General features: G+C 42.9%; 1 protein-coding gene across 1 annotated transcript; it reads left to right on the plus strand.

Annotated features, from left to right (window-relative positions):
* Positions 1-9635: 9635 nt before the first annotated feature.
* Positions 9636-26215, plus strand: ipmkb (inositol polyphosphate multikinase b). The gene is made up of 6 exons (XM_071410009.1): positions 9636-10011; positions 11367-11452; positions 12303-12399; positions 12805-12977; positions 24869-24950; positions 25181-26215. Exons 1-6 carry the CDS (start codon positions 9807-9809, stop codon positions 25825-25827), a joined length of 1290 nt encoding a protein of 429 aa, XP_071266110.1. The 5' UTR covers positions 9636-9806; the 3' UTR covers positions 25828-26215.
* The last annotated feature ends 839 nt before the right edge of the window (positions 26216-27054 follow it).

A 27054-nucleotide genomic window follows, 5' to 3' on the forward strand; every position in this document is an offset into this window, starting at 1 on the left:
TTATTTCCTCCCCTATATTTGTCAGTTCCCCAGCTCTTTTCCCCACTGCTGCATTGATTGTTTTTTGTCTTTGTATTCTGTTTGCTGATGCTGTTCCTGTCTAGTTCAATGTCCGTTATTTATTAAATGTTACTCCCCGTACCTGCTTCGTCTCTCCAGCGTCAATTGATGTGACACCGTTGTTGTCTTAGCTCTCCCAATCAACACCTGTGATTACTTTATGCCTCCCTCTAATGTCAATATGCCTTGTATACTGTTGTTTAGGGTAGCTCTCATTGTTTTATTTTACTGCGGAGCCCCTAGTCCCGCTCAACATGCCTCAGATAGCTCCTCTGTCCCACCCCGCACACATGCTGAGACCGCGCCTCCAGAGATGCAACCTCTCTCATTGTCACTCAATGCCAAGGTTTACCTCCACTGTACTCGCAACCTACCATATCCTTGTCTGTACATTATGCCCTGAATCTATCCTACCACGCCCAGAATTCTGCTCCTTTTATTCTCTGTTCCTCTGGTAATGTAGAGAATAACCCAGGCCCTGTGTATCCCAGGGACTCTCATTTGTTGACTTCTGTAACCGTAAAAGCATTGGGTTCATGCATGTTAACATCAGACGCCTCCTCCCTAAGTTTGCTTTATTCACTGCTTTAGCACACCCCGCTAACCCTGATGTCCTAGCCATGTCTGAATCCTGGCTTAGGAAGGCCACCAAAAATTCTGAAATTTCCATCCCCAATTACAACATTTTACGTCACGATAGAAACTGCTAAAGGGGGCGGAGTTGTAATCTACTGTAGAGATAGCCTGCAGAGTTCTGTCATACTATCCAGGTCTATGCCTAAACAGTTCGAGCTACTACTTTAAAAACCCATCTCTCCAGAAATAAGTCCCTCACTATCGTCGCTTGTTATAGAGCCCCCTCAGTTCCCAGCTGTGCCCTGGACACCATATGTGAATTGATTGCCCCCCATCTATCGTCAGAGTTCGTACTGTTAGGTGACCTAAACTGGGATATGCTTAACACCCCGGCCGTCCTACAATCTAAGCTAGATGCCCTCAATCTCACACAAATTATCAAGGAACCTACCAGGTACAACCCCAAATCCGTAAACATGGGCACCCTCATAGATATCATCCTGACCAACTTGCCCTCTAAATACACCTCTGCTGTTTTCAACCAGGATCTCAGCGATCACTGCCTCATTGCCTGTGTCCGTTATGGGTCCGCGGTCAAACGACCACCCCTCATCACTGTCAAACACTCCCTAAAACATTTCTGCGAGCAGGCCTTTCTAATCAACCTGGCCCGGGTATCCTGGAAGGACATTGACCTCATCCCGTTAGTAGAGGATGCCTGGTTGTTCTTTAAAAGTGCTTTCCCCTCCATCTTAAATAAGCATGAACCCATTCAAAAAATGTAGAACCAAGAACAGATATAGCCTTTGCTTCACTCCAGACTTGACTGCACTTGACTAGCACAAAAACATCCTGTGGCGTACTGCACTAGCATCAAATAGTCCCCGCAATCTGCAACTTTTCAGGAAGTCAGGAACCAAAATACACAGTCAGTTAGGAAAGCAAAGGCTAGCTTTTTCAAACAGAAATTTGCATCCTGCAGCACTAATTCCAAAAGGTTTTGGGATACTGTAAAGTCCATGGAGAATAAGAGCACCTCCTCCCAGCTGCCCACTGCACTGAGGTGAGGAAACACTGTTACCACCGATAAATCCACGATAATCGAGAATTTCAATAAGCATTTCTCTACGGCTGGCCATGCTTTCCACCTGGCTAACCCAACCACGGCCAACAGCTCTGCACCCCCCGTAGCAACTGGCCCAAGCCCCCCCCCCCCCCCCACACTTCTCCTTCACCCAAATCCAGACAGCTGATGTTCTGATAGAGCTGCAAAATCTGGATCCCTACAAATCAACTGGGCAAGACAATCTGGACCCTCTCTTCCTAAAATTATCCGCCGCCATTGTTGCAACCTCTATTACTAGTCTGTTCAACCTCTCTTTCGTATCGTCTGAGATTCCTAAAGATTGCAAAGCGGCCGCGGTCATCCCCCTCTTCAAATGGGGAGACACTCTAGACCCAAACTGTTACAGACCTATATCCATCCTGCCATGCCTCTCTAAAGTCTTCGAAAGTCAAGTGAACAAACAGATCACCGACCATTTTGAATCCCACCGTACCTTCTCCGCTATGCAATCCGGTTTCCGAGCTGGTCATGGGTGCACCTCAGCCACGCTCAAGGTCCTAAATTATATCATACCCACCATCGATAAAAACAGTACTGTGCAGCCGTCTTCATCGACCAGGCCAAGGCTTTCGACTCTGTCAATCACCGTATTCTTATCGGCAGACTCAACAGCCTTGGTTTCTCTAATGACTGCCTTGCCTGGTTCACCAACTACTTCTCAGATAGAGTTCAGTGCATCAAATCGGAGGGCCTGTTGTCCGGACCTCTGGCAATCTCTATGGGGGTGCCCACAGGGTTCAATTCTCGGGCCGACTCTTTGCTCTGTATATATCAATGATGTCGCTCATGCTGCTGGTGATTCTTTAATCCACCTCTATGCAGACGACACCATTATGTATACATCTGGACCTTCTTTGGACACTGTGTTAACTAATCTCCAAACGAGCTTCAATGCCATACAACACTCCTTCCGTGGCCTCCAACTGCTCTTAAATGCTAGTAAAACGAAATGGATGCTCTTCAACCGATCGCTGCCCGCACCTGCCCGCTCGTCCAGCATCACTACTCTGGACAGTTCTGACTTAGAATATGTGGACAACTACAAATATCTAGGTGTCTGGTTAGACTGTAAACTCTCCTTCCAGACTCATATTAAGCATCTCCAATCCAAAATTAAATCTAGAATCGGCTTCCTATTTCGCAACAAAGCCTCCTTCCCTCATGCTGCCAAACATACCTTTGTAAAACTGACTATCCTACCGATCCTTGACTTCGGTGATGTCATTTACAAAATAGCCTCCAACACTCTACGTAGCAAATTGGATGCAGTCTGTAACAATGCCATCCGTTTTGTTACCAAAGCCCCAAATACTACCCATCATTGCGACCGGTATGCTCTCTTTGGCTGGTCCTCGCTACATATTTGTCGCCAAACCCACTGGCTCCAGGTCATCTATAAGTCTTTGCTAGGTAAAGCTCCACCTTATCTCAGCTCACTGTTCACCATAGCAACACCCACCCGTAGCACGCACTCCAGCAGGTATATTTCACTGGTCATCCCCAAAGCCAACACCTTCTTTGGCCGCCTTTCCTTCCAGTTCTCTGCTGCCAATGACAGGAACGAATTGCAAAAATCACTGAAGTTGGAGACTTATATCTCCCTCACTAACTTTAAGCATCAGCTGTCAGAGCAGCTTACCGTTCACTGCAGCTGTACACAGCCCATCTGTAAATAGCCCATCCAATCAACTACCTACCTCATCCCCATATTTGTTTTTGTTTTCTGCTCTTTTGCACACCAGTATTTCTACTATTTCTACTTGCACATCCTCATCTGTACATCTATCACTCCAGTGTTAATTGCTAAATTGTAATTACTTCGCCACTGTTGCCTATTTATTGCCTTACCTCCTTACTTCATTTGCACACACTGTTGTCATGACGTTGCCTGCTTGGGTATAGCAAGCCCCATCCCCCTCTCCCTGCCTCTCCCTGCCCCCTACAACCCATGCTGTGGTCACAGAGAGACGTCGTAAATTACTGAGAATCTCCTCATGGCCAAACAGTATTAGAGAGAGGGTAAACTTTCAGGACAAAGAGGTTTCTTCCACCTCACAGAGCTTGAGGTACGAACAGATTTCATCTTCCGGAAAAAGTATAAAAGATCGGTGAAGATTCCAGCTATTGACATGCCCGTTTGTCACCACGTGGGAAACTCATGGGAGACTGTGTGGCTACATTACCATACCGCTGTTTATATAATAACCTCAGATATGAGGTTTACATCTGATTGTTGTATAAAATGAATGAGTGAGTATGATACTGTTTGTATAATTGTGTAATATGATTTTGGACTGTTTAATGAAGAAAAATACAAATCCCTTTTGATTTGAACTAAATCCGAGGACCCGCCCCTGAGGCAGTTGGGTCAGACATCCTGGGACAGCCCCTTTCTGCAATTCCGAATAAAACCCAACTTTGAGAAATTATCAGCAGACCATGTTTTTTCTCCATTAGGAGGAGAACGAAGGTTGAGTACCATTGCTGAATCTGTTAACCATACCACGTGGTTAAACTCTTAGACGAATAAGAACAAGTCTTTGATATTGACTACTAGTCTGCAGCTAGGAATTCGGTATCATTGAACTCGAAGAACGACAACCGCCGAAACAACCATTCTATAACGAATGTCACTCTGAACTATCCACAATAACCAAGACAGAAAGACGGACCAAACTCTCCAACAAAAACTAACTTTTCTCCAGTGATCAAGACGACACACTGAGCGTAAATATATATATATTGATTGCAATTGTTCCCGAATGAGTGAGCGTTCATGTGTAAAGGATTAGCATGTCAATTGTTATAGTTATGAACTCTGTAGTGACTTCTTAGTCGACCCCAATTTTCCCTTTGTCTAACAAGCCGCCATGCCGGTTCAGCCCACTAGGGCATATTTCTCCCATCATTTCATGTAACCATTTTAAGTTTGTTTGTTTGTTTATGCATTTCTGTGAATGACTTATTTAGTAATAAATAAATGATTTAAGACAATTGATGTATGGATGACTCATAGTAAAGACTGGGTTCGTGCAGATAACCAACAATTTACGACGTTTGGAATGAGACTAACGTGAGGTAAAGTAAATAATTAATTAATTTGAAGACTAATTGATCAGATAAAATATCTGAAAAGTTATTTTAGGAAATGATAACTTTGTAATCCGAATATTTTTCCTTGGTGCCCCCAAATCCATAGTTAATTAGTTACGTTATTAATCAGTTGATCGCGTAATCCCTAATTACAGGAATCTTTGATAAAAACTATAAGTCTTCAATTTAATGATAGCAAAGACACGACACTGTATACAGATTTTTCTATTGTGTTATTGACTGTGCGTTTGTTTATTCCATGTGTAACTCTGTGTTGTTGTTTTTGTCGCACAGCTTTGCTTTATCTTGGCCAGGTCGCAGTTGTAAATGAGAACTTGTTCTTAACTTGCCTACCTGGTTAAATAATGGTGAAATAAAAAATAAATAAAATAAGTGGTGGCTTTATCATGTTATGCGTATGCGTGTAATAGTTAAGGACTGGTGAGTTTTCAGGATAAACAATAAACGGAATGGAGCTAAGCAGAGGCAAAATTCTAGAGGAAAACTTGGTCAGTCTACATTCGACCAGACACTGGGAGATAAATTCACCATTCAGCAGGACAATAACCTAAAACACAAGGCCAAATCTACACTGGAGTTGCTTACCAAGAAGACAATGAACGTTCCTGAGTGGCCGAGTTACAGTTTTGACTTAAATCTACTTGAAAATCTATGGCAAGACCTGAAAATGTTTGTCTAGCAATCATCAACAACCAACTTGACAGAGCTTCAAGAATTTTGAAAAGAATCATGGGCAAATGTTGCACAATCCAGGTGTGGAAAGCTCTTAGAGACTTACTCAGTTAGACTCACAGCTGTAGTTGCTGCAAAAGGTGCTTCTACAAAGTATTGACTCAGGGGTGTGAATACTAAATTAGCTACAATTTCTAAAAACATGTTTTTTACTTTGTCATTATGGGGTACTTTGTGTAGATGGCTGAGAGTTTTTTTTAAATCAGGCTGTAACACAACAAAATGTGGAATAAGTCAAGAGGTATGAATTATTTCTCAAGGCACTGTGTGCGTGTGTATGTGTGGGGGTGGGGGTGAATGTTGGAAGTCAGGGCTTAGAGGTTAGAGGTCAGTGCCAATTAAACACTATAGCCCAAATCCAACACCTACCGCCTGTTATCTGAAGTGTGCATTCATTCATTCCCCCTCAAGGACTTAAAAACGTAAAAGCATTGGATTGTTGTAGACTGTAGAATAGATGGAGTCCACACCATATTTCTTCCACCAGTTCAATAATTGCACACTTCAGCGAGGGGGAAGTGAACAAGTGCAAACTTCAGGAAGAAGGGCTGTCTGGGCTATTGGGAAGAGTATATCTACAGGAAGTGCCCTATTTCTGTGTGTGTGTGTGTGTGTGTGTGTGTGTGTAGACCGATGAGTTGATGATACTATCACAGAGACGTAGCAGATCAAAGTGCTACCATGGTGACGCCAGCAGCACTCTGTTTAGCTGCTCATTTAATTATCTTTATCTGTTCCAAGCAAAGTGGCTGAAAGCATACTCTCTCTCTCACACACACACACACACACACACACACACACACACACACACACACACACACACACACACACACACACACACACACACACACACACACACACACACACACACACACACACACACACACACACACACACACACACACACACACACACACACACACACACACACCTACCTGTATCTCTGTGTGAGGGAGAGATAGTGTGTGAGTATGTATGAGTGTGTGTGTTTATGTGTGTGTGGTGTCTAGTGTTACAATAACACCAGGGAACTGAGAGGCTGTTAAACTTTATGGAGGAGAGAGAATGGACACTTAGTGACCTTCTGACTAATAGATGTTGTCATAGCAACCATATCTCTATGCACATAACCATCATTTCCTCTCACACTCTACCTACAAGGCTGTGTGGACACCCCAAAAACATAAGACACACAGAATGTACCCCATCTCTCATAAAAAAAGATCTGGAAATGTGACATATTATTAATGAACATCTATTTTTGATGCATTCATTTTGCATGGTTGCATTGTTAATTCTGCGTGGTTACAGTGTTAAAACAGAAACAACTCAAATGTTAACAGTTTAGGCATTAATTCTGTGGAAGAACTTGACTGGCCTGCACAGAGCCCTGACCTAAACCCCATTGAACACCTTTGGGATGAATTGGAACGCTGACTGCGAGCCAGGCCTAATCGCCCAACATCAGTGCCGACGGATGCTTATGTGGCTGAATAGAAGCAAGTCCCCGCAGCCATGTTCCAACATCTAACGGAAAGCCTTCCTAGAAGAGTGGAGGCTGTTATAGCAGCAAAGGGGGGACCAACTCCATATTTAATGTCCCATAATTTTGGAATGAGATATTCAACGAGCAGGTGTCCATATACTTGGTCCTATAGTGTATCTTACCTGGCATGCCTGCTGGCAAGGTTGGGAGACTTTAGAAAAGCAAGCAATTACTAAATTAACTGAATAAGACTCACATTCCTTTCCATCTTTAACCCAGACTTTAGCAGAGATGCAGAGTGTATGTAGTGTCTTTAAAAAAGAAGCACCAGTCAGAAGGATACAGACAGCTCAAGAGGTATGCTTAGATATGCAGAAAAGTTGACACATATTTGACATAGAATGAAGCATAATTTATGCATATTCTCCACCCCCAAGCCACCGTCACCTACTTTGTGACTCCTCAGAGTTTTGGGGTGTGTGGCCCCGCCATTAAGTATCATCAAGTATTCTCACGGCTTGCTAGAGCATTGTGAACTGCCAAAGCGCAGTGGTCTGACGCTCTGGCTCCGAGCATCACGAGTTCGCACCAAGTTCTGGGCTGCTCTCATATACACACCAGGGTTGGGTTCAATTCCATTTAAATTCCAGTCATTTTAGGAAGTATACTGAAATCCCATTTCTCTTAAATGCTTTTAAATTAAGAAAATGTAAAATTGGAATTTGGTTCACTTTCTGAATTGACTGGAATTTAAATGGCATTGACCCCAACCCTGACACACACATACAAACACATTTGTCGCCTACTACCCCTCTCACAGCCTTTTTTCCTACTTTTCCAGAGACCACTGTGAAGGTCTCCCTCCCTCCCTACCTCTGAGTCCCTCTGTCTCCCTTCCTCGGTCTTTATCTAATCTATGTTACTCTTTGTCCTCCCATCACCAGGTTGCTACGCAACTGTGTTCCATTGATCTAGAAGAGCAGGATGACAGGCACACATAACTGTGATGACACACACACACGCACAAGTCGACAGACGCACGCACGCATTCATACACACACACACACACACACCTTTAAATACCTTTATTCCAATTGGCACCGTTGACACAAAACGAGGGATACAGAGGGAAGGGAAGAGAGAGGAGAAAAGGAGGGGGAACGGGAGAGAGAAAAGGCAAAGAGGTAGGGGGAGAGAGAAATGGGGGGCTGGGAGATTGATGTAGCGTTTCTTCCATATTGATACAGATTGCCCTGGTCTCCTCTGCCATCTGGTGGACAAGACACCACATTGTTCTTTACATGTTGTTTTCAAGTTTTTTTTTTTGGGGGGGGGGTCTATTTTGTGTTGTTCCATGTGTGTTGTGTTGTTTACATAATCTAAACATTATGATTAAATTAAATGACTATTATGCATTATGGGTGGGTCTATAAACAGTATACTAATTATCTCCAAAGTTATGATTGCTGAGTGGAAATCTCGAATGCAATTAACTTGTTTAGAAACCAACCATGTTTACAAGATGTGGCTCAATTACGAAGATTTTACAACAGATAATGCCTATAATTACCACTATAGGGCCAGTGTGATTTGTTCTTGAGTCTTATTTACAGGATGTGACGTCAATCAAAGCGCTGGAAAGAAAACTAGTGATAACGTACCATGACTCCTTTTACTTTATGTTCGTATTCATATATTTTATTATTTCCTTTTGTTTTTGCATTGCCGAGAAGAAACCGGCATGTAAGCATTTAGTTTACCATGAGTGTATATCATGCGTATATCCGTACATACGACGAATACAACTTGAAGTTTCAGAATGATAAAGTCATCAACTACATTAAATTCCTTTGTGCACAGTGATGATAAACCTCATGCAAATGTAAAACATTAAATCAAATCATGGTTTTACCTTACTCATCTAGAAAGTAGGCGTAGTCTACATTATAATTTTTAGGCATTTTTTTCCGACAGTGATGGAAAAGCCACTGCACTGAAGCTGTTGCCAGAAGTAGAGAGAATTGCGACAGTAGGGGCAGTGTCGCAAGTGTAGGTTAGGTAGGTAGCCAGCAAGATGACATGTTGATAGCCGCCCACATTGGGTACTGTTCGAATGTGAACGTCATTGCAACTATTTAAAGATATCGATAGTGTGTCCGTCATTACATTGTTTCCCGTGCTTATTTTTGATTGAGAAACAATTTCGCGTTGAGGAGCCTGTGTGTCAGATGTGATGTCACCGCTAGCAGCCTGTATTTTAGCATTGTGGGACGTGTAAATGTAAGCAGACAACAACGGGGCTTGTTTGTGTATGTATCCCAAATAGCCAAAGATACGGTCGCGCTCGAGGTAGTTTCGAAGAGACAAACATTTTTCGAGATTGCATGCGGATATCGGTCTTGTGTCATCAGAACATTTTTTTGTGAGAGGAGTGTGTACGTCTCCCTTGTGAGGAAGTGGGATGTGGCCAGAGTGTATTAATGTTGCCGACGAAGATATGAAAATCATTGTAGCAGTGCTTTTGGAGCCTCGCTACATTGTAAATAATAGGTTAGACTTGGTGCTTATTAACGCGAGCCCATTTGACGAATTCGATGAAGACATCCCTCGGTGTTCGAAATCGTGCTGGGGTCGCTCTGATTACATAATATCAACATGTGAATTATAGATTGACTATTTTTATTTTATTTTTTGAAAACCATTGAATTGCTAATGTCAACTCAACGTCAGATAGTGGACTCATCTTTAGCTTTGGGAAGACTGGAAATCAATAGTCCCATGCTGAACCTGGGAACTTGCCTCTCCGGCTCAGTGAAAGAGAAGACCGCTCAGGGAGGATCGCAGGCGGCGCACCTGAACGGATGTGTGCCACTCTCCCATCAGGTGGCCGGTCATAAGTATGGCGTTGATAAAGTAGGTCAGTGACTGGACTTATCAAATATGTTCTCCTTTCGCCGCCACGGTGCATGTTGTTTATCCACTACTGAGTTACATTTAATTGTGCAATCTTGGTCTGCATGGTAGAATAGCTCCCTTTTTGTTCAATGACAATACCTCAGAAAAGCTGACAGAAGTTGGCTAAACTTTCACCCCCAGGATTCTTTATCACCAGGACAACGCTATGGAGCAAACAAGCCATGGGTGATAGGTTTCATAATGGCAGTCAATAACAGAATAGAGCACCTGCTTGTAGCCTTTTGTGTACTTTAGTTGAAGCCTGTAGTATCTGCTCTCCTATTGTTATCAAGCAACTGAAACCCAGTTTGGCTTCTATCACCACTATCACGCTTGATCATCCACTTAGTTGTAACCTACAAACTCACCAAGCAACTTACCAGTGGCTATAGCCTAAATCATGAATTAGGCTTACAAATCCAATGTTTGAAGTAACACTCCCTTAGCTGAATGGGCCAATGTATTATTTCTGTCCTTGGAGACAGTGACAGAGCGCCAGTGTCAGTAGGATGTAATCCTCGTTGTCTCTCTGCTAAGAGCCTTTCAGTTGAATCCTACCCTCAGCCAGGGCTTGGGTGTCGGACTCGTATTTAGGTCAAGACTCTTGACACACGTTTAACCTCTGAGTTGATTAAACGCTGACGCTTGGAGTGTTCATTTCCTACCAGTGGGAAGGCCAGGCTGGGGTAAATTCTTTGTCATAGACAGTATCGCTAGCTGTAATCCCCAATCCCACAACCAACCGGTGCATATTCTAATCAGCATAGCCTACTGTATATGACGTAACGTACAGAAACATGCCGGTGCTTCTCAGCTTTCAATTTCACTATTTCAACTGATTTTAGTTGTAAGGTTCAATCTGTGCCTGAGGCAGTAACATTTAGTTGAGTGGATTGCGGTCCATTCTTTCCCCACTCCATTCTATCTAATATCGGAGCCAAGACTCAGAGTGCGTGTAAAGTGTCTTACTATATATGATACTGGTGCCCGGGTGTTTTTTATGACTTCACGTTAAATACAAGTTAACCTTTGCACTTCTCAGCTGGGTATGACTGGCAAGCTGTTTGGCCCAGTCTGAATACTTTAGAAAGGCCTCCATTCTTTCTCTCTTGAAGAAGCTGCAGTTGTAAAATGGTTGCACAATTGGGAACGCCAGGGCGCTCTCGGTCACATCCTCCAATCCAGTCATGTCTGATCATCGATTATTGAGCTGGAAGGATGTCTTTTTGAGATATTCTGACTTTGACCTTTATGCTGCAACCAGTACTAGATCTTTGCTAAGTGTCAGAATGGCCCACACCTTTTCTTTCCCAACAGGCATATTGCAACATCCTGATGGCACAGTACTCAAACAGCTACAGCCCCCTCCCCGAGGTCCTAGAGAGATGCAGTTCTACAGCATGGTAACCATCCACCTTTTGATGCAAAAAACAAAAAGATATGTATGTTATTGTCTGAAGGTACAATCATTTTCACTGTACAGTGTGCGCTCTATGAAATTGCTGTTCTGCATCACTTTCAATTTTTTTTTTTTACTAGGGAGCAATTCTCCCATGTCAGTTTGAACAAAGTTTATGTTCAAGTTGACGTGCAGATTTAAAAGAGTTAACAAAAAGTGAGCGATTACTCCTAAACCGTTCTATCGTTCAATCGCCCAGAATAGTTCTTAAGGAAGCCTAGCCGCCTGTCCCCTTTACAGTGGCTCTGGGGGCCTTTGTTATGGCAATACTGGGCACAGTAATGTAGTCCACAACATCTCTACTAGCTCAATCAATGGGCAAGGTCAGCACACTCCCCACGTATAAACCAGAGGGCTATCTGTTTATTTAAGGGCTTAAGAAAGGTGTTTGCCTCAGCATGTCCACTGCAACAACATTTAACCAAAGCATTATCAGAGATTTCCCACTGGCACCGCTTACTCTACTATTGTTGAAGTGGACTAAATGTACACAGGATGAAATGGTTGCTTTGGATATACTCTCTTATAGAGGAATCACCTATTACAAACTTGGCTACTTTCACCACCATCATTTCACTGTAGTGAACGATGAAAGGGAAGGAAAATAATGTTTGTTTTTGTACTATCGCAAGACTCTTAATATTTGTTCTCCATGCGACATGTTGGTAAAACAACATCCCAATCAATAAAGACAGACATTCCCACATAGAGATGGTGAATAGTTCCCTCAACGGAGCTGATATGATTCTTCAACCAGTATGAAGTATGTCCTAACCGTCCTTTGCTTCTGACAGGTCTACGCCGAGGACTGCTGTGATCCGTGTCTGTTGGTCCTTCAGCATCACCTCCCCAAATACTTTGGCACCTGGTCCTCTCCTGAATCTCCTAACGGTAAACACCAGCACATAGAAAAATCCTTAAACCTACCTGGGATATTATTTCAACATGTACCAGGGCCTGTATTCCCAAATAAACTCAGAGGAGAAGTGTTAATCTAGAAACAGGTCCTCCCTGCCCATAAAATGTTAGTCATTACGATCTAAAGGGCTAAACTGATCCTAGGTCAGCACTTCTTTCAAAAAAGACTTCTGTCATTCTGATGGTTTCACAGCGGAGCTCTCCAGCTGTTAAATGTAAACAATCATGACAGTGTTCTGCTTTGCTACTAGAAACATGACACTGTAGTGGTGAAACAAAGCCTCGTCTATCATTCTAGTGGCCAAATGTGTTGATTTATTTCAAAATGTCTCTCTCCCCCACGCCTTATTTCTGCGCCGCCCTCTGATGACATCACAGAGCTGTACCTGAAACTTGAGGACGTGACTCGGCGCTTTCAGAAGCCCTGTATTATGGACGTGAAGATAGGCCAGAAGAGCTACGACCCCTACGCCTCCTACGAGAAGCGGGACCAGCAGATCAAGAAGTACCCGCTAATGGAGGAGATTGGCTTCCTGGTCCTCGGAATGAGGGTGAGTCTCCCTATTCAGCCTCACTATGAGCCCCTCCCATTGGGTTGAAAAGGCCTCTCTTAACTGCTACTGCCATTCATGTTAATGAGAGGGGCTATATGAGACCTTGGAGGCAGTACCTTAGGCCGTTTTTACGCTGCAGTTATTGAGCGGCATCGAAGAAAATACTTGCGACTACTTATTACTGAAGTGTAAAGCTGAGAAATTGTCCCGTCCTCTGTGCCACCTGTGGAGGTTGCGGGTGAGACTCGGCCAAGAGTAACCCCTCTCCGATGTAAACATGATTGTCTCTCCAAGCGAAGTACTCGTACAGTAAAAGATCTTAATAACAGAGCAATGTTTTTGAAACAGCTGAAATGTATTCCATGTTTTATTGAGTTTGTACCTGAAATTGCAGTAAATGCCTATTCCGTTCTGAAGTTGACTGATGAACTGCACAGTTTGTGAAGGAGCGCATGCTTAAAAATATTTTTCTCTCCAGAAAAATAGATTTTTCCAATCCTCCTACAGAGCCACATGCAGTCCAAGAGTTTTGATTCCTATATACCACCGGAAAGAGCAGATACTAAATTTTCTAACACCTACACTACCGTTCAAAAGTTTGGGGTCACAAGAAATGTACTTGTTTTGGAAAGAAAAGCACATTTTTGTTGTCCATTTTAAATAACATGAAATTGATCAGAAATACAGTGTAGGCCTCCCGGGTGGCGCAGTGGTCTAGAGCACTGCATCGCAGTGCTAGCTACGCCACCAGAGTCTCTGGGTTCGCGCCCAGGCTCTGTCGCAGCCGGCCGCGACCGGGAGGTCCGTGGGGCGACGCACAATTGGCTTAGCGTCGTCCGGGTTAGGGAGGGTTTGGCCGGTAGGGATATCCTTGTCTCATCGCGCTCCAGCGACTCCTGTGGCGGGCCGGGCGCAGTGCGCGCTAGCCGAGGGGGGCGGGTGCACGGTGTTTCCTCCGACACATTGGTGCGGCTGGCTTCCGGGTTGGATGCGCGCTGTGTTAAGAAGCAGTACGGCTAGGTTGGGTTGTGCTTCGGAGGACGCATGGCTTTCGACCTTCGTCTCTCCCGAGCCCGTACGGGAGTTGTAGCGATGAGACAAGATAGTAATTACTAGCGATTGGACACCACGAAAATTGGGGAGAAAAGGGGATAAAAAAAAATAAAAAAAATAAAAAATAAATAAATAAAAAAGAAATACAGTGTAGACATTGTTAATGTTGTACATGACTATTGTAGCTGGAAACGGCTGATTTTTAATGGAATATCGACATAGGTGTACAGAGGCCCATTATCAGAAATCATCACTCCTGTGTTCCAATGGCATGTTGTGTTAGCTAATCTAAGTTTGTCATTTTAAAAGGCTAATTGATCATTAGAAAACCCTTTTGCAATTATTTTAGCGTAGCTGAAAACTGTTGTTCTGATTTAAAGAAGCAATAAAACTAGCCTTTAGACTAGTTGAGTATCTGGAGCATCAGAATTTGTGGGTTCGATTACAGGCTCAGGGTTTTCTTACAGGGTTTTCTAATGATCAATTAGCCCACTTTTGATTGGTAGTGTACATTTGCCAAACCACAAAAAAATAAGGGGTTGGGCTCTGTTTCAGAATATCACTTTTTTGTAGAATCACCATGTTTACATGTTTTCAACATGTGAATACTAGCGACACTCAGCAATAGCTTGTCTGGGGAAAAGATAAATTTTTTTCTATTATATTCTAATTGTAAAATATATGTGTTGATTGTCATAAGGACAGGGGAATTTAAACGTGTCTTGGCTGCTAAATAAACTAGTTGATTTCATTGGCACGGCATAGCAATATAGCCTAGTCTACAGACGTAATAAGAGAACATAATTATACTAAAAATATGCTATTCTGTTCTTTTGAAATACATTTTCTTAACATCATAATGATTCTTAATACATTTTTTATTTTTATTTAATCGTTATTTGACTAGGCAAGTAAATTAAGAACAAATTCTTATTTACAATGATGGCCTACACTGGCCAAACCCGGACGACACTGGGCCAATTGTGCGTCGCCCTATGGTACTCCCAATCACGACCGGTTGTGATACAGCCTGGATTCGAACCAAGGTGTCAGTAGTGACACCACTAGCACTGAGATGTAGTGCCTTAGACCGCTGTGCCACTCGGGAGCCCACTTAAGACCCACCTAAACAAAATTATAATGGGTTTCTTTGTGATGGTGTACAGTTGAAGTCGGAAGTTTACATACACTTAGTCATTAACTCATTTTTCAATCACTCCACAAATTTCTTGTTAAACTATAGTTTTGGCAAGTCGGTTAGGACATCTACTTTGTGCATGACACAAGTAATGTTTTCCAACAATTGTTTACAGACCGGTTATTTCACTTATAATTCACTTATAATTCACTGTATCACAATTCCAGTGGGTCAGAAGTTTACATACACTAAGTTGACTGTGCCTTTAAACAACTTGGGAAATTCCAGAAAATGATGTCATGGCTTCTGATAGGCTAATTGACATAATTTGAGTCAATTGAAGGTGTACCTGTGGATGTATTTCAAGGCCTACATTCAAACTCTGTGCCTCTTTGCTTGACATCATGGGAAAATCAAAAGAAATCAGCCAAGACCTCAGAAAAAAATTTGTAGACCTCCACAATTCTGGTTCATCCTTGGGAGCAATTTCCAAATGCCTGAAGGTACCACGTTCATCTGTACAAACAATAGTACTCAAGTTTAAATACCATGGGACCACGCAGTCGTCATACCGCTCAGGAAGGAGACATGTTCTGTCTCCTAGAGATGAACGTACTTTGGTGAAAAAAGTGCAAATCAATCCCTGAACAACAGCAAAGGACCTTGTGAAGATGCTGGAGGAAACAGGTACAAAAGTATCTATATCCACAGTAAAACAGTCCTATGTCGACATAACCTGAAATGCCGCTCAGCAAGGAAGAAGCCACAACTCCAAAACCGCCATAAAAAAGCCAGACTATGGTTTGCAACTGCACGTTGGTACAAAGATTGTACTTTTTGGAGAAATGTCCTCTGGTCTGATGAAACAAAAATAGAACTGTTTGGCCAGAATGACCATAGTTATGTTTGGAGGAGAAAGGGGGAGGCTTGCAAGTCAAAGAACACCATCCCAACCGTGAAGCATGGGGGTGGCAGAATCATGTTGTGGGGGTGCTTTACTGCAGGAGAGACTGGTGCACTTCACAAAATAGATGGCATTAAGAGGAAAGAAAATTATTTGGATATATTGAAGCAACATCTCAAGACATCAGTCAGCAAGTTAAAGCTTGGTCACAAATGGACAATGACCCCAAGCATAATTCCAAAGTTGTGGCAAAATGGTTTAAGGACAACAAAGTCAAGGTATTGGAGTGGCCATCACAAAGCCCTGACCTCAATCCTAAAGAGAATTTGTGGGCAGAACTAAAAAAGCGTGTGCGAGCAAGGAGGTCTACAAACCTGACTCAGCTACACCAGCACTGTCAGGAGGAATGGGTCAAAATTCACCCAACTTATTTTGGGAAGCTTGTGGGAGTCTACCTGAAACGTTTGACCCAAGTTAAACAATTTAAAGGCAATGCTACCAAATACTAATTGAGTGTATGTAAACTTCTGACCCACTGGGAATGTGATGAAATAAATAAAAGCTGAAATAAATCACTCTCTACTATTATTCTGACATTTCACATTCTTAAAATAAAGTGGTGATCCTAACTGACCTAAGACACGGAATTTTTACTAGGATTAAATGTCAGGAATTGTGAAAAACTGAGTTGAAATGTATTTGGCTAAGGTGTATGTAAACTTCCGACTTCAACTGTATATTAAATAGATTATTATTAGTTAAATTAGGCATTGGTGGCTATTGGTAGTGTTAAATAGGCTTACAATGCATTCGGAAAGTATTCAGACCCCTTCTCTTTTTCCACATTTTGTTACGTTACAGCCTTATTCTAAAATGGATTAAATAAAAAATCTCATTAATCTACATACAATACCCCATAATGACATCACAATACCCCATAATGACATCACAATACCCCATAATGACAAAGCGAAAACAGTTTTGCGACATTTTTGCGAATTTATAGAAAATTAAAAAATCTTACCTTATTTACCTACCTATTCAGACCCTTTGCTATGACTCGAAATTGATTTGGAGTCCACCTGTGTACATTCAATTGATTGGACATGATTTGGAAAGACACACACCTACAGTATCAAAATAAGCTCCCACAGTTTGAGGGGGAAAAACAATTTAATCCATTTTAGAATAAGGCTGTAACGTAGCAAAATGTGGAAAAAGTCAAGAAGTCGTAATACTTTCCAAATGCATTGATATGGTCAACTTGATCATCATGGCGCTTTGAGGTAGAAATGCTCAGAAAGTTTGTCATTTTTATTCTGTTGGATCTCAAAGTACTGCTAGACTGTACAATACAGATATTTAGGAAAAGTCAGCGACAGGTGGGTTCAAAGTTTTATTGAAAGGAAGTTATTGAAATGACTAAATTGCTCATCGTATGTGGTTACTTGGCATTAGTAACCATTTTGAGAAAGTAAAGGCAGAGAGAAGGGCAGGATATGAGGTTATTTCAATATGAAGGGTAGATTTAGAGCACTATTGATATTCACTGTCTTCATTATATTAATAGTTTATCTTTTATGTCAAGGTTGTCATGGTCAAAAAAATCAAGTTCAAGGAAGAAACTTTTGCCAGACCTCAACTCAATACGCTGAGTGTACTGAACCTTAGGAACTGACTAAGTGAATCCAGGTGACAGCTATGATCCCCTATTGATGTCATCTGTTAAATCCACTTGTGTAGATGAAGGGGGGGAGACTGGTTAAAGGAGGACTTTTAAGCCTTGACACAATGGAGACATGGATTGTGTTTGTGTGCCATTCAGAGGGTGAATGGGCAAGACGAACGATTTAAGTGCATTTGAACGGGGTATGGTAGTAGGTGCCAGGCGAACTGCAGCGCTGCTGGCTTTTTCACACTCAACCGTTTCCCCATGTCTATCAAGAATGGCCCACCGCCCAAAGGACATCCAGTCAACTTGACACAAGTGTCGGAAGCATTGGAGTCGACATGGGCCAGCATCCCTGTGGAACATTTAAACACCCGGTAGAGTCCATCCCCCGACAAATTGAGGCTGTTCTGAGGGCCAAAGGGGAGTGCAACTCAATATTAGGAAGGTCTTCCTACTGTTTTGTACACTGTTGTTTTGTACACTCACTAGTATTGAACAAGTAGAATCAATACCCGATGACCTCATCTCCGTAATCAGACTAGTTGTTTTCCGTTAACATTGTAATCACAGGAACGCAATGTCAATAATCCCTCCAAGGGCTTTTACCAGGTGTTGATAAACCTGCCTGGGCAGCCGAACCAGAGCTAGAAGGACGATTCAAAGATTGTTGTGTTTAGGTCAAGTGTTTTTGCAACAGTGCCTTATGTTTAGAGTCAATGTAGAAGTGTGCCCTCTGCTCGCCCTTTTTGGTCTACCACCTACTGGTTTAACGGTGCCCGGGCAATGCAGGATGCAATCGCTTTTGCTAGTGTCCTATCCAAGAGACGCATAGACCTTGAGTGGGAAAACGTTCACCCATCATCGCACAATTGATGGCTGCAGGATTTGGTTCACTTTGTAAAACTAGAAAAAGTATGTTACATACGTTTTCCCTTTCAAAGTGTATTTCATTCCAAAATGATGTATATCATTCCTTCTCCAGAGGCCAGACCTCCCCTTTCGACTTGTAAATTGCTTGCTTGACTGTTGATGCTGCTTTTGTTATTATTTATTTTTAAATATCTGATTTGCCTCCATTCTGTATGGCTGGCTTGGTCCTGCTGAGAATCTGCTACCATACTTGTCCATGTACCTTTTGAGTGGGGTTTCTTTGCCCTGGTTCTGACCGACCTCAATAAAAGGCACACGACAGCCCGCTTGGAGTTTGCCAAAAGGCACCTAAAGGATTCTCAGACCATGAGAAACAAGATTCTCTAGTCTGATGAAACCAATATTGATTTCTTTGGCTTGAAGCATCACGTCTGGAGGAAACCTGGCACCATCCCTACGGTGAAGCATGGTGGTGGTGGCAGCATCATGAGGTGGGGATGTTTTTCAGCGGCAGGGACTTGGAGACTAGTCAGGATGGAGGGAAAGATGAACAGAGCAAAGTACAGAGAGATCCTTGATGAAAACCTGCTCCAGAGCGCTCAGGACCTCAAAATGGGGTGAAGGTTCACCTTCCAACAGGACAACAACCCTAAGCACACAGCCACGACAATGCAGGGGTGGATTTGGGACAAGTCTCTGAATACTTATACAATTGCACGGATAAAGAGATTTTGTTTAACAAGTAATATTTTACTTGTCATTTTGGAGTAACTTTTATTCTAAATACGAATATGATATGTTTCTGAACACTTATACATTGAGGTGGATGCTACCATGATTGCTGATAATCTTCAATGAATCGTGAATAATGATTAGTGAGAAATGGAGAGGCACAAACATCATACCCCAAGACATGCTAACCATTAACAATAACGGGAGGCTAGCTTTTTTTTTGGAGGGAGGGTATGATATTTATGCCTCTGCAAGGCATAGTCTAAAATAATATCATTTCCCCATTGTTTTAGCATACAATATAGCTCAATATTTGTATTTATTTTAGTATTTTTTGCTCATCTAAATCAAGGTTGCCAATAATTTGAGGTAACTAACTGTATGAAGTAATCTGAAATTGTAAACCATGACTTGTAATAACCTGATGAAAACGTAACAAATATATATATTTTTTAAAGTAAATAAAAAAAGAGACTGATAGGATAACTTCAGAAAGTATTCAGGCCCCTTGACTTTTTCCACATTTTGTTACGTTAGAGACTTATTTTCCGTCATCAATGTACGCAAAAACAGGTTTTTAGAAATGTTTGCACACAAAAAAAAACGGATACCACATTTACATAAGTATTCAGACCCTTTAGTCAGTACTTTGATGTACCTTTGGCAGCGATTACAGCCTCGAGTCTTCTTGGGTATGACGCTAAAAGCTTGGCACACCTGTATTTGGGGAGTTTCTCCCGTTCTTCTCTGCAGATCCTCTCAAGCTCTGTCAGGTTGGATGGTGAGCATCTCTGCACAGCTTTTTTTTCAGGTCTCTCCAGAGATGTTCGATCGTATTCAAGCCCGGGCTCTGGCTGGTCCACTAGGACATTCAGAGACTTATCCCGAAGTCACTCCTGCGTTTTCTTGGCTGTGTGCTTAGGGTCGTTGTCCCTAAGCACACAGGTCCTGAGTGCTCTGGAGCAGGTTTTCATCAAGGATCTCTCTGTACTTTGCTCCGTTCATCTTTCCCTCCATCCTGACTAGTCTCCCTGTCCCTGCCGCTGAAAAACATCCTCACAGCATGGAAATTCCTTTGACCTCATGGTTTGGTTTTTGCTCTGACATGCACTGTCAACTGTTGGACCTTATATAGACAGGTGGGTGCTTTTCCAAATCATGTCCAATCAATTTAATTTACCACAGGTGGACTCCAAGTTGTTGAAATCTCAAGGATCATCATTGGAAACAGGATACAGCTGAGCTCAATTTCGAGTCTCACAGTAAAGGGTCTGAATACTTATGTAAATAAGGTATTTCTGTTTATTTTTAATACATTTGCAAAAATTTCTAAACCTGTTCGCTTTGTCATTATGGGGTATTGTGTGTAGATTGATGAGGAAAATGTTTCATTTAATACATTTTAGAATAAGGCTGTAATGTAACAAAATATGGAAAACGTGAAGCGGTCTGAATACCGTCCGAATGCACTGTGGATGCATCTCATTAGTCCAACATCACCTGTTCCAATGCCCTACTTCCCAGTTACTGTCTGACTGGCTTCACACCTCACACATGTTTAGGTTAATGTTTATGTGAAGAGTTACATTTCTCATCCGGGTCCATTCTGAAGTCTCTCTGTTTGAACACAGGGTTGGTCGTCACTGACCAATCAATCACACAGGGCTAAAACCAACATACCACTATTCTTCCATTCCATAATGACTTACAGGAGAGTCGTCATCTCTACCCCAAGGACCAAATCCAGCCTATAGTAATCTAGTTGATTGGCCCCCTCAACAGCAGGATTGTTATGCTTTTACATTGACATCATGGATTAAGTATAAATCAAATCAAATCAAATTTTATTTGTCACATACACATGGTTAGCAGATGTATAGAGCAGCTTTCAGTGTTGCCTTGGTATATGGAAAACTCAACGCTTCTCTTTCCTCAAACTTTGTTAAACTGTCATGCCATTCGCAAGATTTCAATACAGCTGGACTGCAAAATACTACCACGTGCTATATAGTTTTATTGACCAATTCACTGAACTGAACATGGCCTTACACGTCAGCATATTTACACTGCATACGGAAGTATTCAGACCACTTAACTTTTTCCACATTTTGTTACGTTACAGCCTTATTCTAAAATTGATTAAATAAATACAAATATTCTCGATCTAGACACAATATCCTGTAATGACAATATGAAAAAAGGTTTTTAGAAATTTTAGCAAATGTATTAAAAGTAAATGAACTGAAATACCTTATTTGCATAACTATTCAGACCCTTTGCTATGAGACTCAAAATTGAGCTCAGGTGCATCCTGTTTCCATTGATCATCCTTGAGATGTTTCTACAACTTGATTAGAGTCCAGCTGTGGTAAATGTAATTGATTGGACATGATTTGGAAAGGTACACACCTGTCTATATAAGGTCCCACAGTTGACTGCATGTCAGAGCAAAAACCAAGTCATGATGTCGAAGGAATTGTCCGTAGATCTCCGAGACAGGATTGTGTCGAGGCCCACATCTGGGGAAGGGTACCAAAACATTTATGCAGCATTGACGGTCCCGAAGAACACAGTGGCCTCCATCATTCTTAAATGGAAGAAGTTTGGTACCACCAAGACTCTTCCTAGAGCTGGCTGCCAGGCTAAACTGAGCAATCAGGAGAGAAGGGCCTTGGTCAGGGAGGTGACCAAGAACCCGATGGTCACTGACAAAGCTCCAGAGTTCCTCTGTGGAGATGGGAGAACCTTCCAGAAGGACAACCATCTCTGCAGCACTCCACCAATCAGGCCTTTATGGTAGTGTCCAGACGTAACCCACTCCTCAGTAAAAGGCACATGACCGCTTGGAGTTTTCCAAAAGGCACCTAAAGGACTGTCCAGACGTAACCCACTCCTCAGTAAAAGGCACATGACCGCTTGGAGTTTTCCAAAAGGCACCTAAAGGACTGTCAGAAACAAGATCCTCTAGTCTGATGAAACCAATATTGATTACTTTGGCCTGAATGCCAAGCGTCATGTCTGGAGGAAACCTGGCACCATCCCTACGGTGAAGCATGGTGATGGCAGCATCCTGCTGTGGGGATGTTTTTCAGCGGCAGGGACTGGGAGACTAGTCAGGATGGAGGGAAAGATGAACGGAGCAAAGTACTGAGAGATCCTTGATGAAAGCCTGCTCCTGCTTCGGGACAAGTCTCTGAATGTCCTTGAGTGGCCCAGCCAGAGCCCGGACTTGAACCCGATCGTACATCTCTGGAGAGACCTGAACATAGCTGTGCCATCCTGACTCCATCCTGACCCCATCCAACCTGACAGAGCTTGAGAGGATCTGCAGAGAAGAATGGGAGAAACTCCCTAAATGCCAAGCTTGTAGCATAATACCCAAGAAGACTTGAGGCTGTAATCGCTGCCAAAGGTGCTTCAACAAAGTTCTGAGTACTTATGTAAATATGATATTTCACTTAATAAAAATGAATAACGTTTTGCTTTAATCACTGGTTACTGTGTGTGTATATTGATGAAGGGGGAAAAAAACAATTTAATCAATTTTAGAATAAGGCTGTAACGTATCAAAATGTGGAAAAAGGAAAGTGGTCTGAATACTTTCCGAATGCACTGTACATACCTGAAAAGTACACGCAGACAAAAAAGGTATTTGAATGCATGGCAAATAGTCTAATCAGTTAAACGCCCCACTTTGCTGGTCTATTATCTTGCCTGTGTAACTAATTCTGTAGTACTAATTGTTGTAAAAATTTAAGCCGTGTTCAGTATTTGTAGTGTTACAGGCGAGGGTTTTTCTCTCCGTTTTAGCGTGTGTAACCTAGCACCTCGTTAGTCAGGATGTGTTTCACCTGCGCAGGCCCAGCTGGTATTTAAGACCAGCTGGCCCAGTGCATCAGTTGGAGAGGAGATGTTGGGAGAACTACACCTCACGTTAGCTCTTCCACCTTAGAGAGCCGAACAAAGCCTTCACCTGGCAGTTTTCCATTGGTACTTCCTATCCTAATTTTAATTTTTTTAATTTTGTCTTTTCTCAGGCAAATCCAGTGGGCGTCCATGGTGGGTGTTTTTTAAGACCCTACTGGAGTTGCTTGGCCAGCACCCAGTAGTCACCCACATTGATGCCTTTTAGAACCCCTTCAAAACCCCACCTGTTTTGTGTTTGTCAGTGACTCATTTGTTCCCTTTTTCTGTGCGCGACGACATTTTGAGTTTGTCTTTTGGTTACCGAACAGCAGCCTCTTGGGAGGTCAGTAATAGGAAGCCTCTAGCTATCAGTAGAACAGGATGGAGCTAGCTTCTATCTGACTGATCTCAGATCTGTTGACTAGGACCTTTCCTTTACCCCAATCACCATTATGCCCTCCCCTCCTTTGGGTGTTCCTCACAGGTCTCGAGGGTCATGATAACATAACTGTTCATCTCCTTTAGTCCCACGCGGTGGAGTAAACCGGGAACGTGCTACAATTTAGTCTCTTTTCAAATACAAACTCTATAATATTAACTCAAATGTCAATCGGCAAATGAATGCGTATTAGTGCCTGTCACACTCTGCTTTGGGAAATGGATGTTGAGGACCACCGGTGTATTTTTCACTTCTGGAATCTTTCCCTCCATATGACCTAGGACCTGCACTGGCCAGCTCTGCCATACCAGGTTGTCTTCTCACCCATCTTACAGCTCCTCTTACTAGTCAATCAGGTAGACTAGTAAGTGAAGGAGATTCATCATAGTGTAGGCTTTGTAAGAACACAGACCTTTCAGCGCGAGGGTCGTCCACTGACATGCCCTGTGTTTGCCCCAGGGTCAAAGGCTTTCTGGCACGGAGCATGGAAAAATCTGCTGATCACCACAGAGCGATAAGACTAATTACTGATAATGATGTTCTGGATTGCAGTGATGGAGGGAGGAATCCCTCTGGTGTAGATAACAGTTTTGCTCCTCTCAGCGTGGGAATGGAATTATCTCGGAGTCCTCACAGACTTCTGATTTCGACTCACATTGCTATTAATATCACCGGGAAAAATCTGTATCATATTATGTCACATATATATGTGCATCATATTCGAAATGTTTTGAGCAAATTGTGTGTAAAAATAATTTCACCACCAGAGGGAGTATTCCACCCATGGTTGTAATCACTTTGAGTTTGTTATATGGAGACGGGTCATCTCCTTTTTGAAGTTAAGCATGGCTTGTTAGTGCTTCCATATGAGAACAAACAATAGGCCTATGTGCTGCGTCTAACTGTTTCTTGGCCGCCCGAGTGGCGCATCGGTCTAAGGCACTGCATCCCAGTGCTAGAGGAGTCACTGCAGACCCTGGTTCGATCCCGGGCTGTATCACAACCGGCCGTGATCGGGAGTCCCATACGCTGGGCACAATTTGGCCCAGCGTTGTCCGGTTTAGGGGAGGGTTTGGCCGGGGTAGGCCGTTATTGTAAAATTTGAATTTGTTCTTAACTGACTTGCCTAGTTAAATAAATGTCATTCTTCCTTTCTGTCTTTCGAACCCTCCAGGTGTACAAGGTGAACTCTGACGGCTATGACTCGTATGACCAACATTACGGACGAGGCCTCCTCAAGGACACCGTCAAAGACGGTGAGCTCCTGAAACAATAATAACCCCGGCACAAAATAAACAACATGTCTACCCTTCTGTCTATTTCCACAGGGTTTCACTTGTAGTTGCTAGCCAAACTTGCTCTCAATTAGACGATGCCCGACGCGGTTTCCTAAACAGATTAAATCATCGCCGTCATTACTTATCAGAAAATATTGTATTCCTCAACAACAACAATAATTACCTCTCCCGTTCCTCTCCTCTCCCAGGTTTATCAAAATTCTTCTATAATGGGACGAGTCTGAGAAAAGACGCCATCACTGCCAGTATCCTCAAGGTCCAGAACATCCTGAGATGGTTCGAGGGCCAGATCCAGTTAACCTTCTATGCTAGCTCCTTGTTGTTTGTATACGAGGGCCTGCCTCCTCCCAACCCGGAGGGCCACATCCCCAGGGGCCTCCCAGAGAAGACCACGTCTGCCGCCTGCTGCGAGCCCAACGAGGACGTACTGGAACACAACAACAACGTCTGCGCTGCCGTGCCGCTCGACTACAGCCTGTCCACCATGTACGCCATGCACAAGAAGGGCTGCACCCGGGGTCACCATGGCAACGTCACCGCCACCGGCGGCTACGCCACGACAGACCCCAACCCCCAGGCGCACAACAGCACGTGGAAGTGCCCAGGTCTGGTGTCGTCGGAGCAGCCCAACGGCAACGGTGTCAAAGCCCAACTGGAAGAAGAGGAAGTGGGGGAGGGAGGTCGGGGTGAGCCGCAGCCAGAGCAGAGGGCCAGCGAAGTGGAGGTGAGGATGATTGACTTTGCTCACGTCTTCCCCAGCGAGAGCCAGGACCAAGGCTACGTCTACGGCCTGAAACACTTGCTGGAGGTGCTGCAGCAGATCCTCCACCAATAACCTTCTCTCTCCAGTGGTTTGTCTCTCATTGGTCAAGTGTACCTAATCTGTGTTTTACAGTCCCAGTCCCTCATCCCCTTGCCCCGTGATTCACTGCACTATATGCACTATATCAATGAAGTCATTTCTCCATAACTCTTTGTCCTACGTATGTGCTTCATGATTTCTAACCACTGTTAACAGGTATCTAACTCAGGTAAACTACTGTAATCAATACTCAAATGATTATCCCTCGTTTTGTTGGCTTGCATATGATATGTCGTAGGTTTTATATAATGTGCCTAAAGTGTCTTTTTGTTTCATTTCAGATCCTTTTGTCTTTTAAATTGTCCCAGAATGATTTGTATTTATCCATTTTTAAGTTATACTCAGTAAAGGGTAAGTACTTTTAGCATTGCTGTTCTCTATCTGGCTATATGTTTTGCTTCCAAATTGCCTTACCTGTTCTTCTTAACCTGTATCCTTGCAGTGGTACTTGTTCATGATTGACTTTTAAGATTATATTAATCTCGGAAAACAAGAACTAAAGTCTTGTTTAATTATGTCAGATGCTCTGTTAAGTTCTCGGGGGAGATGTTAAGAGATACTAGCGCGACTTGTGAAGTCCCCCCCCACCCTCCCCCCTCCCAAACAGAAACACTCTGCAAGTTTCAGGCAAGCCTATGGGCCAAATGTCCCCTTCCCCGAAATTCGAAAGATCCGAGCACCTGTGAAATCGTGATTTGTCCAAACGATTAGTGACACAAAAATCAGCATAGCACAAAAAGAGTTCCTCGTAAGTCATCACATCCCGCACAAGTCTGTCGACAGATGCTACTACCGTTTCTGTTACGTGCGTCTTTCCAACGAGAGCTGAAGACGATCTGTGTAACGTAGGTTGTCCTCCCTCTGCCCACTACGCTGTGTGTCATGGTCTGTTCAATTGTGAAGAAATGCAATACGCTGCTGTGATGACAATGAATTAACAAACTGACCAGAGAGAGATTTTGAGTTTTGTTTTATCTTGCGATTCATGCTCAGAGGATTAGAATGCCAAAGTACTGGTCTTCATTTACATTTTTTTGGAGAGGGAGCAAGGTCTGGATAGAGTTCTAAACTTGGAGGCCTGGAGGTAGATTAGATCCTCGTGGTGTTGTCTCTACCCCGACAATGCTTCCGCAGTGTGACCTCTATCAAGATATTGTCAATCGTTTAAGTGGAGAGAGATGTTGTTGTCATTTGCTTCTT

Source organism: Salvelinus alpinus, chromosome 7 (assembly GCF_045679555.1).
Source record: "Salvelinus alpinus chromosome 7, SLU_Salpinus.1, whole genome shotgun sequence".
Classification (NCBI taxonomy): domain Eukaryota; kingdom Metazoa; phylum Chordata; class Actinopteri; order Salmoniformes; family Salmonidae; genus Salvelinus; species Salvelinus alpinus.

Bases quoted from the DNA above. Each gene is read 5' to 3' on its own strand.
- ipmkb (XM_071410009.1), top strand. From the start codon at position 9,807: ATGTCAACTCAACGTCAGATAGTGGACTCATCTTTAGCTTTGGGAAGA. The intron at 11,453-12,302 runs GTAACCATCCAC...TGCTTCTGACAG, and splicing joins AGATGCAGTTCTACAGCATG to GTCTACGCCGAGGACTGCTG. The intron at 24,951-25,180 runs GTGAGCTCCTGA...CTCCTCTCCCAG, and splicing joins CAAGGACACCGTCAAAGACG to GTTTATCAAAATTCTTCTAT.